The sequence below is a fragment of the Anomaloglossus baeobatrachus genome, chromosome 6, assembly GCF_048569485.1.
Source record: "Anomaloglossus baeobatrachus isolate aAnoBae1 chromosome 6, aAnoBae1.hap1, whole genome shotgun sequence".
In the NCBI taxonomy this organism is placed as follows: Eukaryota; Metazoa; Chordata; class Amphibia; order Anura; family Aromobatidae; genus Anomaloglossus; species Anomaloglossus baeobatrachus.
The window spans coordinates 214,129,878-214,145,687 of record NC_134358.1 but is presented as its reverse complement, the minus strand read 5'-3'; the positions used below and the strand labels follow the sequence as shown (position 1 = coordinate 214,145,687).

The 15,810-nt window shown below is 45.0% G+C and overlaps 1 protein-coding gene across 1 annotated transcript in view; it reads left to right on the top strand.

Moving 5' to 3' along the window:
* The first annotated feature begins 2,121 nt into the window (after positions 1–2,121).
* The window catches only part of BLOC1S4 (biogenesis of lysosomal organelles complex 1 subunit 4), a 30,584-nt gene continuing 16,895 nt past the window's right edge, over positions 2,122–15,810 (top strand). The window contains exons 1-3 of the mRNA XM_075316427.1: positions 2,122–2,409; positions 9,208–9,279; positions 11,431–11,532. Coding sequence (XP_075172542.1) covers positions 2,170–2,409; positions 9,208–9,279; positions 11,431–11,532 — 414 coding nt within the window. The 5' untranslated portion in view covers positions 2,122–2,169. The remainder of the gene's footprint in view (positions 2,410–9,207; positions 9,280–11,430; positions 11,533–15,810) is intronic.

Below are 15,810 nucleotides of genomic sequence, written 5' to 3'. Positions count from 1 at the left end.
TAGAATCATAGATAGATAGATAGATAGATAGAATCCTAGATAGATAGAGGGATAGATAGAGAGAATCCTAGATAGATAGAATCCTAGATAGATAGAATGATAGATGATAGATAGATAGATAGATAGATAAATAGATAGATAGATAGATAGATAGATAGATAGATAGATAGATAGATAGATAGATGGATAGATAGAGGGAGGGATAGATAGGGCGGCACGGTGGCTCAGTGGTTAGCACTGCAGTCTTGCAGCGCCGAGGTCCTGGGTCCAATTCCCACCAAGGATACCATCTGCAAGGAGTTTGTATGTTCTCCCTGTGTTTGCATGGGTTTCCTCCCACACTCCAAAGACATACAGATAGGGAATTTAAATTGTCCAATAGGGACAGTGTTCCCAATGTATGTAAAGCGCTATGGAATTAATAGCGCTATATAAATGAATAAATTATTATTAAATTATTATAGAATCATAGATAGATAGAATCATAGATAGATAGATAGAATCATAGATAGAGGGATAGATATAGATAGATAAATACTGAATCTCAATGTAGGTGAAGAGTCAGATTCATTTGTTCCCATAAAACTACTATAAAGAAATGAGGAAAAAAATACAATTTTTTTTTATCTTCACCACCTTGGATTCAAACTAGCAACATTCAAAACTTGTGTCCAGCAGCCCTCCTAACTTTTCTAGCTGCTCTAGCTGTTGAGCTACTAGGATTGATGATGTCAGAGGGAGGATTTTACATAAATTAACCTACAATGCAGCCGATTACACAGGACATAGAGCTCCATTGCACAGAGCAGCGTCTCTGTGTCCTTTATTCTAAAGGGAGAGGAAAAGAGGATTTTTTTTTCTTCTAATAAAATTACTAAAAATAATAGAATAATGTAATTTTATTACACTTTTTTATAAAATAATAACATCACTAATCAGCAAATAACATGGACATATTTGGTGCCCCTGTAATCGTAATGACTCGAAACAACGCAGCGATCAGATTTATGGGGATCGGTAAATGTCAGGAAAAAAATGGCGCAATTTATTATTTTTCTTTATTAAAATCCATAAAAAATGTAATAAAAATGTATCACTGAGGCCGTGTTCACACATAGCGTAAATGCTGCATTTTTTCTGCAGATATCCGCACCACGAGCGCAATAGCAATCTCCCTTATTTGATACGTTTGTTGCTGATGTGAATCCTGAAGCTTATAAAGAAAGAAACACCAAATCCGCACAGTTCAGCAGTGACTTTCCACGCACCAGGGGCGGAGGTTTCAGGACGTCTCATCCACTTTGCTTGGACATTTAGTCCATATTCTCATGTAGTGTAAATGCTGCGTTTTTTCTGCTGTTTTTTTGCACATTTATTCTGCTGTGTTTAATTGTCCAAGTAAAGTGGATGTGGTTCCATGAAAAGACGCCGCTGAACTCTGCGGTTTTCGGGGTTTTTTCTCTGGAGGTTTCTATGTGGAGCTTAAAATGATGCAGGAAAAAGCTTCTCTGTACAATAAAAACACTTAATAACGCAGATTCACATCTGAACCAAAAACAGATTAAATAATGGAGAAAAGGCAGAAAAAAAAGCAGCAAAAATGGTAAAAACAGAGATTGTTATTGTGTAGTTTGGTGCAGACAGCGGCAGAAATAAAAAGAAACAGAATTCATGCAACGTGTGAACACGGATTTATAGGCACAAATAAGCAACATGTCATATAGTGACACAGAAATATAAAAAAATTCTGACTGCTATGAATATGAATGAACAGTCCGGGACATCTGCTGAATGACCCTTACTGCTAAATGGGTGTGGCTAGGGGCGTGGTCAAAATTTGCCGCGGCGCGCATACTTTGTCCCTCTTTCCTTTCTTGAAAAGTTGGGAGGTATCAAAGTACCCCTAAGAATAGTAATAATACACTGTACGGCTCTCACCTTCAGGGGGAGTCAGTGAGATGTGTGTCTTATTTCATAAGGTCTATACACTAAGTAGCTATTGTAGGAGGCAGCGGTCAGTTGATAAGACGATCACACGGACAATAGTCACATGATCTTGTCCTATGCCGTGATGTAAACGCTTCCTGCACAAGATTGGCCTGACTCGGCGCCTGTAAGGGATGATTGCTCTGTCACGTGTGCAGGGTGCGAGCTTGGTAGTCAGGTCGCATGGAGTTGGCGGCTGCTGTGGGACAGTGGGAGCCGTTAGAAGAGGCGGCAGGCGGAGAGTCCCGCGGGAGTCCCGGGGACAGCGGTCATGTCTCCCAGAGTCAGAGCGTCTGCAGCGGCGCCTCCGTGGGGCTCCTGAACGATGAGGAACTGGTCGCTACAGAGTCACGTGACGACCTCCTCTCTGCCACAGCGGCTCAGCTGTCCAGTCACCTCCTCACCACACAGCACAGCTCCGAGGTGAGGGCGGGGCCTGCAGCGGTCATGTGACGGTGATCTGCTGCCTTGGGTGTACACAGAGTCTAATTGCAGTGAGATGTAGGAACTAGGACGAAAGGTTATTAAAGGGGTTAACCTATAGATTGGTGGGTGTCTGACCTTCTGGGACCCGCACCCATTGGAACAAAGTCTCTTTTCCCCTTTTAGAATGGAATAGCAATATGCATGTTCAATGTGCATGAAGGAGCCGCGGTCGAGCATGCACACCACCATCCAGAGCATGCACACCACCATCCAGAGCAATGCACAGCACCATCCAGAGCAATGCACAGCACCATCCAGAGCAATGCACAGCACCATCCAGAGCAATGCACAGCACCATCCAGAGCAATGCACACCACCATGCAGAGCAATGCACACCACCATCCAGAGCAATGCACACCACCATGCAGAGCAATGCACACCACCATCCAGAGCAATGCACAGCACCATCCAGAGCAATGCACAGCACCATCCAGAGCAATGCACACCACCATCCAGAGCAATGCACAGCACCATCCAGAGCAATGCACAGCACCATCCAGAGCAATGCACACCACCATGCAGAGCAATGCACACCACCATCCAGAGCAATGCACACCACCATCCAGAGCATGCACACCACCATCCAGAGCAATGCACAGCACCATCCAGAGCAATGCACAGCACCATCCAGAGCAATGCACACCACCATCCAGAGCAATGCACACCACCATCCAGAGCAATGCACACCACCATCCAGAGCAATGCACACCACCATCCAGAGCAATGCACACCACCATCCAGAGCAATGCACACCACCATCCAGAGCAATGCACACCACCATGCAGAGCAATGCACACCACCATGCAGAGCAATGCACACCACCATGCAGAGCAATGCACACCACCATGCAGAGCCATGCACACCACCATGCAGAGCCATGCACACCACCATCCAGAGCAATGCACACCACCATCCAGAGCAATGCACACCACCATCCATTCTGACAGGGATAAAAGTTTCCAGATCTGCCTATCAGTGGCGTCCCAATGGGCGCACGCTCACCGACCCCCGCGGATAGACAATATTCATTGGATAATGCTGTTAAAGGATGATATAATGTATAAATACTCAGATATCACTTTTCTTAGCCCCTCTATTTACAGGCCCATCCTTCAGTACATCATTCCTCTCAGACCCCTATACACAGATCATTCCTGCAGTACATAATTTTTCTCAGGCCCCTGTACACAGACCATTCCTGCAGTACATCACTCCTCTCAGGCCCCTGTACACAGACCATTCCTGCAGTACGTCACTCCTCTCAGCCCCCTGTATACAGACCATTCCTGCAGTACATCATTCCTCTCAGGCCCCTGTACACAGACCATTCCTGCAGTACATCACTCCTCTCAGCCCCCTGTATAAAGACCATTCCTGCAGTACATCATTCCTCTCGGCCCCCTGTATACAGACCATTCCTACATCACTCCTCTCAGCCCCCTGTATACAGACAATTCCTGCAGTACATCACTCCTCTCAGCCGCCTATACACAGACCATTCCTGCAGTACATCACTCCTCTCAGCCGCCTATACACAGACCATTCCTGCAGTACATCACTCCTCTCAGGCCCCTGTACACAGACCATTCCTGCAGTACATCACTCCTCTCAGCCCCCTGTACACAGACCATTCCTGCAGTACATCATTCCTTTCAGGCCCCTGTACACAGACCATTCCTGCAGTACATCACTCCTCTCAGCCCCCTGTATAAAGACCATTCCTGCAGTACATCATTCCTCTCGGCCCCCTGTATACAGACCATTGCTACATCACGCCTCTCAGCCCCCTGTATACAGACCATTCCTGCAGTACATCACTCCTCTCAGCCGCCTATACACAGACCATTCCTGCAGTACATCACTCCTCTCAGCCGCCTATACACAGACCATTCCTGCAGTACATCACTCCTCTCAGGCCCCTGTACACAGACCATTCCTGCAGTACATCACTCCTCTCAGCCCCCTGTACACAGACCATTCCTGCAGTACATCACTCCTCTCAGCCCCCTGTACACAGACCATTCCTGCAGTACATCACTCCTCTCAGCCCCCTGTACACAGACCATTCCTGCAGTACATCACTCCTCTCAGCCCCCTGTACACAGACCATTCCTGCAGTACATCACTCCTCTCAGCCCCCTGTACACAGACCATTCCTGCAGTACATCACTCCTCTCAGCCCCCTGTACACAGACCATTCCTGCAGTACATCACTCCTCTCAGCCCCCTGTACACAGACCATTCCTGCAGTATATCACTCCTCTCAGCCCCCTGTACACAGACCATTCCTGCAGTACATCACTCCTCTCAGCCCCCTGTACACAGACCATTCCTGCAGTACATCACTCCTCTCAGCCCCCTGTACACAGACCATTCCTGCAGTACATCACTCCTCTCAGCCCCCTGCACAGACCATTCCTGCAGTACATCACTCCTCTCAGCCCCCTGTACACAGACCATTCTTGTAGTGCATCACCACAGTATGGCTCATTATACACAGCCTCATTTTCGGTATATGACACAAGTTCACACAGAGCATCTTTTGGTGCGTTTTTGAGGTCACAAAGATGCACCAAAATGCATGCATTTCCTTCTCCCAGCAAAGTCTGAGATTTCTATGTTGCTGTCCACACTGGGCATCTTTTGTTAACTGCATCTTTGCTCCATTTTTGAAGATGCAGCGTGTCAATTCTTTTTGTGTTTTCCAGCGTTTTTGAGCCCTTCCAGTCCATAGATTTGATTTAAAAAAAAAACACATTGGGCAAAATGTGTATTTCATGCATTTTTGCCACGGTGTGTTTTTGGTGCGTTTTTTTGGGACAAAAACGCTACATCTTTGTGGTAAAAAAAAAGATGCTGCGTGTGAACATCCCCTATGTCTTCTAGTTACCGGCGCTCTGCTGCTTCCTGGTATGAGCTCTGCACTATAATGGAGGAGGCTTTGTCCATTTACATGAGATCATCCTTCACTGGAAAACCTCCATTCTAGACTCAAAGTACTGGTTCTATAAGACACTAGCAGATGGCAGACGCCAGTGATTGGGTCAGTGCTGGGTTATCGAGTCCTCTCTGGTTCTATAAGGGACTGGAAGAAGGTTGGTGCCAGTTATCAAGCCAGCACTGGCGTTCAGAGACTGATAGGTGCTTGATGTCACGGATCGCTGAAATAAAAAAGCTTTGGCCCAATGACCGTGTTATCAGGGCTCCACCCCACATTTCTACTGCTAACTTTGGGCCATGTGCACACGTTCAGTATTTGGTGCGTTATCTTAAAGCACCACTCCAGCTTATATATTTTTTTTTTTTGCACCTCTGGAGTGCTGTTAAATCTAAGTCCCCTGACTCCTGTCTTAGGGTATGTGCGCACGTTGCTTTTTACCTGCTTTTTTGCTGCTTTTTCTTCTGCGCTGTTTAATGCCAAAATGGATGTGTTCTTCTATTCAAGCAAAGTCTATGGGAATTTGGGTTTCTTGTTCACACTATGTTGTTCAAAATGCTGCCTTTTTGTGGCAGAACTTTGGTCAAAAACTCAGCTTTGCAGTGCAAAACCCAAATGGCAAAAACAATTGACATGTTGCTTCTTTGAAAAGCTGAGTTTTTGACCAAAGTTCTGCCACAAAAAGGCAGCATTTTGAACAACATAGTGTGAACAAGAAACCCAAATTCCCATAGACTTTGCTTGAATAGAAGAACACATCCATTTTAGCATTAAACAGCGCAGAAGAAAAAGCAGGTAAAAAGCAGGTAAAAAGCAACGTGCGCACATACCCTTATACTTTTCTTCCAGCGGCTTCATCTTCTTCCACCACAGCTCTGGTCAGTCTCCAGCGATTTGTGACCTTCCAGCAGCTCCAGTGTTTCATAGAGCCATAGGTCAGAACTCAATACAAACCTATGAGAGCATCGTTCTGACTCTCATAGAGATGTATTGGGAGCTTGTGATGGACGTCTCACTTCCGGCCAGTCAGAAGCTACTTTCACAAGATGGCGCCGCGGGACTGGAGCAGGATTGGTAAAAGGTGAAGACATTGGAAGGTGAGTATGTGACAGGGGGCTTAGATTTAAAACACCATTCCAGTGCTGAAAAGAAAAAAAAAAACCTGCAGTGGTGCTGTAAAGGGGTTGTCCTGTCTAAAACGATAAGTCTGTAGTAACTCTGTGTCTGTAGACTTATGACTTATGAATGCTCCCAGTGCACACACTGTGCGCTGCGAAGAATTGCCGGTTTTGGAGCTGGGAATGGCGGTCACATGAGTGCAATTGTGTGATATGCATGTTCCCGGCCAGAACCCAACTAGTGAGTGCAGACTCGCTCAATACAAGTGTATTGAGCAACGCTGCGCCCATTAGTTGGATGCACCCATTCTATACACTTGCATTGAGCGAGGCTGCGCCCACTAGTCGGATGCACCCATTCTATACACTTGCATTGAGCGAGGCTGCGCCCACTAGTCTGATGCACCCATTCTATACACTTGCATTGAGCGAGGCTGCGCCCACTAGTCTGATGCACCCATTCTATACACTTGCATTGAGCGAGGCTGCGCCCACTAGTCGGATGCACCCATTCTATACACTTGCATTGAGCGAGGCTGCGCCCACTAGTCGGATGCACCCATTCTATACACTTGCATTGAGCGAGGCTGCGCCCACTAGTCGGATGCACCCATTCTATACACTTGCATTGAGCGAGGCTGCGCCCACTAGTCGGATGCACCCATTCTATACACTTGCATTGAGCGAGGCTGCGCCCACTAGTCGGATGCACCCATTCTATACACTTGCATTGAGCGAGGCTGCACCCACTAGTTGGGTTCCGGTCAGGAACATGCATCTCACACAATTGCGGTCATGTGATCACCAGTTTCTGAGCTGGGAATGGCAAACGATCGCAGTGCAGAGTGTGTGCGCTGGGAGGATTTATAAGTCTGCAGTCACATAGTGACACATAGTGACTGCAGACTCATCGGTTTTGACCGGACAACCCCTTTAAACCAAAACTAGGAGTGGGTGAAAAATTCAGAAGTGGTGCCGTCTTTCTCTTATACGTTCCCTCTCATTGTTCCACTCCTGATTTTGGCTACAAATCCTGAGGTAAGAAACTCACCAAATACTCAATGTGTGCACGTGGCCTTGTACTAATTTTGTTCCACTTCTATGTGAAAAGTATTTACACCTGAATGCACCTTGTTAGTGCATATTTACTAACAGCATATTAGTTTCTGCAGTGTTTGTGCTTTTCTATAAGCTCCGGTCGTATCATTACGGCAGTCTTAGATATTTCTACCCTGTGCTGATCCTGTACATTTGTTTCTCTATTTGCTGTAATGGACACTGAGAAATGGCCTAGCGAAAGTACCACACATATGATCAAATGGTAAGGCCAGAGTCACACTTGCGTATGACTCAGCGAGTCTCTCATCGGGATTACCCGGGGCGGCCGCACGCTCTCGGATAGGAGCGGGTTAACTGCATACAAATACATGCAACTGAGAAGCTCCTGTCCGAGAGCGTGCGGCCGCCCCGGGTAATCCCGATGAGAGACTCGCTGAGTCATACGCAAGTGTGACTCTGGCCTAATGGTTAACGCCGCACCATATGACCAGTGAAGAAAGTTCACCTAGCAGCTGTGTCTACTCCAACATGTACATGTGCAGCCTAGTCTGTTGCATTGACTGTAATGTATGCCATTGGAGGACGTGAAAAGCAGCCTGTGAGGCTCCCATAGTGAGGTGGATGGTTGTCTATAGCATGTATGCAGTGTTAAAGGGGTTTTGCTAAAATCCCAAAAGGATAGGGGATAACTACCGTAGTTAAATGCTAGGGTCCGGCTGCAGGGGCCTCCTTGAATGGAGCAGTAGTGAATATGCCCGGTCTCCATTCATTGCCAGTGGCATCGTACTCTGCTTTTTCTGGAGTCACTGCTTGGTACTGCGCTACACCAAAACAAAATAACCAAAATAATACAAAGAAAATTCACCTTAAGACATTCTGACTATTCATCTTTTTCTGTGTAATCAGAAGAAATGTATGGTAAAATAATTCATTTTTATTAAATAACTTTGTGGGAAACGTACTTTGGGCCTTTCATTGGTGGAAGTTTATATTATATTGTGTGACACTTTTTTTTTTTAAAATGTATTTTTGTATCTTGGTACTACACCGTATACTAATATATGCTGTATCAAAATGCTGTGCCACCGCAATGTGCATTATTTAATCACCATCATGATGCCCTATTCCAGATACTTTTTTTTTTTTTTTTTTCCTGAACTTGTCATATGTATGTACTTTTCACTGTTTTTAATATGGTTTTAATAGATATTTAATGAATATTAATAAGAAATAATTATTTTCTGTGTGGTCATACTTGGTACTGCACGTCAGCTCCTATTCACTGTGATTAGGGGCTGACGTACAGTAACCGGCAGCCGTCCTTACACCTTGAACAGAGCTGTGCTGTGCCTCTTCGTTCAGCGTTTCCATGCGGCTGTCAGACCCAATACCCGCAGAGCGGTGGAGATGACAGGTGTCGACCTGTAACTGTCTGATATTGATGACCTGTCTCAAGTATAGGTCATCTATACCCTATGACCAGCTAATTCCATTAAGTAAAACCTAATGTCCACTGAAAATAAAGGGATAACTGAGCAGCAGAAAGCACAAACTGCTTGTATCTCTATAGACTAATCTTACAGACTCTAACCACAATGTGTTTTGTTTCTTTTTTTAAAGATTGAGAATTTGGAAAAGAGCTTAGAAGACTTGCTTGTAAGAGTTGATGAGTTTGTTGGGATGTTGGATATGGTAAGTTCAGAAGATACATTTGTACGGTGTTTGACAGCCTTCCTGCAGTATGTATAGATTGCTGTAGTGATTTATCACCTTCCCACCTTGCATGATCCATGTACGGCTCCAGCCGCTCTGGGAGAAAAAAAAACACACCATACAGGGTCTGGGACTCCAATATACAAGGCCTACATTAAGGGCCCTGGCTGCATCCTTTATAAAATGTTATGTGCAAAAAAATATATATAAAATATATATATGAGGTATTAGATGGTATTATTGTCGAATAGTGTGGATGTAACAGGCTGCTAACCAGATACTGTGCACCTACATGTGTGAATGGCGCCCTATACAAGCCATCTGTGTGCAATTTCATCATCCAGCAATCGCCCCCTCCATCGATTGGAAATGTGTGAGTGATTTGCTTCTCTTGCACCTGTGATGCCTCCACTTTATTGGGGGTCTTGCTGCATCCTGCTAGTGCATTAGTTTCTTTGCCTGGGCAGTTATAACTGCTGCCCTCTATTTGCTGTCAGTAATTGCTGAATTTTTGGAAGAGATTTTTATCCCTCTTTTTGTTGCTTTTTATATCCAGCTATGTTTTAACCAAATAACTAATTAACTGAAAGAAAGGCGTGAAGTCCCCCCTATTTTTGATAACCACTCAAGGTAAAGCAGACAGGTGCAGGCTGATATTATCAAGCTGGGAAGGTCCATGGTCATTGGGCCCTTCCCAGGAAGGAGCCAAGACAAATGATATGTGCACACACAGAATGTGGTGAGCCTTCCTCATAAAGATGGCTGCAGCCGAGGTGCAAGATGCTGATGTCACAGCCACTCAACCTCCACACTAGAGGGGAGGGGCGGCTGCTTAGCATAAGACATGCACACTAGAAAATATCTAGTGGTTAAATGGTGAGCCTGTCATGTGTTATGTACTCATAGTGCTAACTGACCCGCCTGGACCTGGTGTTGTGCGTCATTTATAGGCCATTATTCAGACACTGTGCATCTCGTGTATCCGTGCGAGATGCACCTATATAGTGCTGTTTTGCCCGCCTGACCTGGGTTTCTGGCGTCATTTATAGGTCACAGTTCAGAAACTGTGCATTTCACTCATTAAATGATGGGCTCCCAGTGCAAGCCTTATTAGTGTGCATGTCTTATGCTAAGCAGCCGCCCCTCCCCTCTAGTGTGGAGGTTGAGTGGCTGTGACATCAGCATCTTGCACCTCGGCTGCAGCCATCTTTATGAGGAAGGCTCACCACATTCTGTGTGTGCACATATCATTTGTCTTGGCTCCTTTTTGGTGTTTTTTGTCATTGGGCCCTTCCCAGCCTAAAAATACCAGCCCGCAGCCGCCCCATAATTGATGCATCACATAAGATGCACTAATTTTGAGGCTTTGCCTCAGCTCTTCCCAATTGCCCTGGTGCGTTGGCAATTGAGATAATGGTAGTTGGGGTTGGTCTCAGCTGTATAGTGTCAGCTGGCATCAAGCCCTGGTGTTGGTAATGGAGAAGTGTCACTAAGCCAGTAGTCAAAAAAACACAAAAATACTTTGTTGAAATAAACTCTACCTCACACGTTTCCCTTATTTACCACTTTATTTAATGAAAAAAATATAGAATGCAGGATCAAACATAGTAAAGTGAATGCGACGTAATCCAGTTAATCCGACGAACACACCCATGGAGCCTTGTTCTGACACCCAATAGACTTTGCCAGTAAGCTCTTCAGGTGACATCAGTAACGTTACTGCTCTTCAGACGTATCGGGTCATGCTGCGCAGTGTGACTCGGTGACTTTAGGCTAGATAGATGTTAGCTAGAGATAATAGATTGACGCATCACATTATACTCAGCTATGTAGAAGTGTTTTCTTTCCTGGCGTTTCAGGAGAGCACTGGATGTTCAGCGGCATCTTATTTCTTTATTTCAGTCACATGATGCTGCCATGTGTGTAAAATGTCCTGGGCAGGATCTTCAGGCTTTTCTGAAATAGAACGGTGGAGAAACACGTTTCCAGCACCTTGTTCCACCATTCAGTTCAGCCGTCTGTCCTGCTAATAGATTGGAGGACTAGTTAGAAATTTACATGCTGGTTTCTCTTGACTTTTTAGGCTTCTAACTTTTATCACTGATACATGATTATTTTTTTTTCCCTTAGGTTAGAAATGATACTTCTCAAGTAGTTAATGAAAAAGTGCCTCAAATTTACACGAAAGCTTCAGAAATGAGAAGACTATACCAGAAAATCGACTTGCTTGAGGTATGGACACAGATGCTACTCTGTATTTTTGAATGCTGATTGATGAAAAATCCCTTTAAGTAACATATTCAATTTTGTCAAAACTGACAGAGAGAAAAGATTTGTTTTAGAATTAAAAAAAATAAAATATTTGCTACTTTAATCTCTAAACACCAACCAACCCATTTCCCCCCACTATCAATGACTCTGTTGGGATGAGAATGATGGCATTCTCTTCATTTAGTCACAAGATCGCTGAAGCCAGTGATTGGCTGCAGGGTTAGATGACTGATGGGTGGGATGACTTCACTTACAGTGACCTCAAAGTAGTATTATGTTCTCCATCCTAGGCCCCATCCTGGTAAATACTGTATGACCCCCCCATCCTGGTATTTTTGTCTCCCATCCTGGGCCCTTTCCTGATAAATATGTTCCCCATCCTGGTATTTATCTCCCCATCCTGAGCCTGTTCCAGGTAAATATGTTCCAATTCTGGGCTCATTCCTGGTATATATGTCTCCCATCTTACTGTGGTAGCCAAAACGCGTCAATGTAGTAATTTTTTGTGCACCCCCATGTACTTTTGTGGATGTTTTTTGACTGCTTACTGTTCCACTTGAAAATTTAACCCCTTCAGCCCCCAGCCTATTTTGACCCTAAAGACCAGGCCATTTTTTGCAATTTTGACCAGTGTCACTTTATGAGGTTATAACTCTGGAACGCTTCAACGGATCCTGGTGATTCTGAGATTGTTTTCTCGTGACATATTGGGCTTCATGTTAATGGTAAATTTATGCCAATATTTTTTGTGTTTCTTTGTGAAAAAAATGGAAATTTTGCGAAAATTTTGAAAATTTTGTAATTTTCAAACTTTTAATTTTTATGCTCGTAAACCAGCGAGACATATGACACAAAATAATTAATAAATTACATTTCCCACATGTCTACTTTACATCAGCACAATTTTGGAAAAAAAAAAAAATTTTATAAGGAAGTTATAGGGGTTCAAAGTTTATAAGCAATTTCTCATTTTTACAATAAAATTTTCAAAGCCACTTTTTTTAGGGACCACATCACATTTGAATTGATTTTGAGGGGCCTACATGAAAGAAAACACCCAAAAGTGACACCATTCCAAAAACGGCACCCCTCAGGCTACTCAAAAACACATTCAATAAGGTTATTAACCCTTCAGGTGTTTCACAGGACCTAAAGCAATGTGGAAGGAAAAAATGAACATTTTACTTTTTGCTACAAAAATGCAAATTTAGCCTCAAATATTGAATTTTCACAACGGTAGCAGGATTAAATGGACCTTAACATTTGTTGTGCAATTTCATCCGAGCATACCGATACCTCATATGTGGCGGAAAACCACTGTTTGGGCGCACGGCAAGGCTACGAAGGGAAGGCACGTCATTTGACTTTTTGAACGGAAAATTAGATGAAATTGTTGCCGCACCATGTTGCGTTTGGAGAGCCTCTGATGTGCCGAAACAGTGGACAATCCCCACATGTGACCCCATTTTGGAAACTAGACCCCCCAAGGCATAATTATAGATGGGCAATGAGCACTTATAACCCTCATGTGCTTCATACATTGAGCCGAAAAAACAAAAAAGTACTTTTTTTTCCACAAAAATGTTATTTTGGGCTCAATTTTTTAATTTTTACATGGGGAACAGGATAAAATAGACCCTAAAATTTGTTGGGAAATTTGTCCTGAGTAAGCCGATACTTCATATATGGCGAAAAAAACACTGTTTGGGCGCACAGCAGGGCTTCGAATGGAATGAGCAATGTATTTTATCAGGGACCTGGTATGTCAATTTTATATTTGTGTTGTGTAGGTTTTGTCAAGTCGCCGTCTTTGTCATGTAGTGTGCCTCAAGTCACCGTCTTTGTTGTGTAGTGTGTGTCAGGTTACCGTCTTTGTTGTGTAGTGTGTGTCAGGTCACAGTCTGTTGTGTAGTGTGAATCAGGTCAGTCTTTGTTGTGTAGTGTGTGTCAGGTCACCGTCTTTGTTGTGTAGTGTGTGTCAGGTTACCGTCTTTGTTGTGTAGTGTGTCAGGTCACCGTCTTTGTTGTGTAGTGTGTGTCAGGTCACCGTCTTTGTTGTGTAGTGTGTGTCAGGTCACCGTCTTTGTCGTGTAGTATGTGTCAGGTCACCGTCTTTGTCGTGTAGTGTGTCAGGTCACCGTCTTTGTCGTGTAGTGTGTGTCAGGTCACAGTCTTTGTCGTGTAGTGTGTGTCAGGTCACCGTCTTTGTTGTGTAGTGTGTCAGGTCACCGTCTTTGTTGTGTAGTTTGTGTCAGGTCACAGTCTGTTGTGTAGTGTGTGTCAGGTCACAGTCTGTTGTGTAGTGTGTGTCAGGTCAGTCTTTGTTGTGTAGTGTGTGTCAGGTCACCGTCTTTGTCGTGTAGTGTGAATCAGGTCAGTCTTTGTCGTGTAGTGTGTGTCAGGTCACCGTCTTTGTTGTGTAGTGTGTGTCAGGTCACCGTCTTTGTTGTGTAGTGTGTGTCAGGTCACAGTCTTTGTCGTGTAGTGTGAATCAGGTCACAGTCTTTGTCGTGTAGTGTGTGTCAGGTCACAGTCTTTGTTGTGTAGTGTGTGTCAGGTCACCGTCTTTGTCGTGTAGTATGTGTCAGGTCACAGTCTTTGTCGTGTAGTGTGTCAGGTCACCGTCTTTGTCGTGTAGTGTGTGTCAGGTCACAGTCTTTGTCGTGTAGTGTGTGTCAGGTCACCGTCTTTGTCGTGTAGTGTGTGTCAGGTCACCGTCTTTGTCGTGTAGTGTGTCAGGTCACCGTCTTTGTTGTGTAGTGTGTGTCAGGTCACAGTCTGTTGTGTAGTGTGTGTCAGGTCAGTCTTTGTTGTGTAGTGTGTGTCAGGTCACCGTCTTTGTTGTGTAGTGTGTCAGGTCACCGTCTTTGTCGTGTAGTGTGTGTCAGGTCACCGTCTTTGTCGTGTAGTGTGTGTCAGGTCACCGTCTTTGTTGTGTAGTGTGTCAGGTCACCGTCTTTGTCGTGTAGTGTGTGTCAGGTCACCGTCTTTGTCGTGTAGTGTGTGTCAGGTCACCGTCTTTGTCGTGTAGTGTGTGTCAGGTCACCGTCTTTGTCGTGTAGTGTGAATCAGGTCACAGTCTTTGTCGTGTAGTGTGTGTCAGGTCACAGTCTTTGTTGTGTAGTGTGTGTCAGGTCACCGTCTTTGTCGTGTAGTGTGAATCAGGTCACAGTCTTTGTTGTATATTGTGTGACAGGTCACAGTCTTGAGGCTATGTGCCCACGGGAGCTTGCTTCTGTGGAATTTGCAGTGGAAAACCTGCAGATTTATCTGGATTTTCTAGATAATTCCGCAGGTTTTACCATGTACAGACACTTTCCATGTTATCCTATGGGACATGGGGAATGTCTGTGTCCACTATGTGGCTGCGGAACATGCTGCGGATGTCCCGCAGCCGCACGTAATTGAATGGCAATTCTTCCTGCGGAATTACCTGTGGAATCCCCGGCCCTCCGCTATGGAGATATAGGCCGGGAGATCCGCAGGTATAGCCGCATGTTTCCCGCAGCTATTTCGCTGGAATCTTGCAGCTAAAAAATAGCTGCGAATGCCGGCGGGCAGCTGCGGGAAATATCCGGCCGTACCTGCGAATATATCCAAAGGTACGTGCTCCCGTGGGCACATAGCCTTAGGGTGCTTTACACGCTGCGACATCGCTAGCAATCTCATTGGCTTTGTAACACGCCAGATCGCGCATGCAATCTGCCGAGATCGCATGTGCGATCTGGCGTGTTACATTGCTAACGATGTCGCAGCGTGTAAAGCAGCCTTTTGTCGTGTATTGTGCCTCAGGATTTTGAGGTGGGCTATATCAATTTAGTACCCGGACGAATGATAGACTTTGAAGCAGTCACTCATACAAAGTCCGGGTTTGTCGTGACAAGTATCGCATAGATACTTGCTTTCCCGCCTCAGTCCTTTTTTATAGCACACCCGGCACCTTTTCTGCGTTGTTCCTCTTGCGGTGGTTTGTGGTACCTCACCAGGAAAATGTTGCCCTGGTACCACACGGGAACCTTCAGTTCTAGAGGTAGTAGGAACTGCTGCTGCTTCTTCTCCTCCTCTTCCAAAGATCATGGTCTTGATTACTACCTCCTGAAACTGAAGGAAGGTGTTGGTCTGGCCTGCACATCGTGAGAGCACGAAAGCATTGTATAGTGCCATCTGCACGATGTGCACAGCCAGCTTTTTGTACCACACCTTAGCCTTCCGCATGGCACTATAGGGTTGGAGGACTTG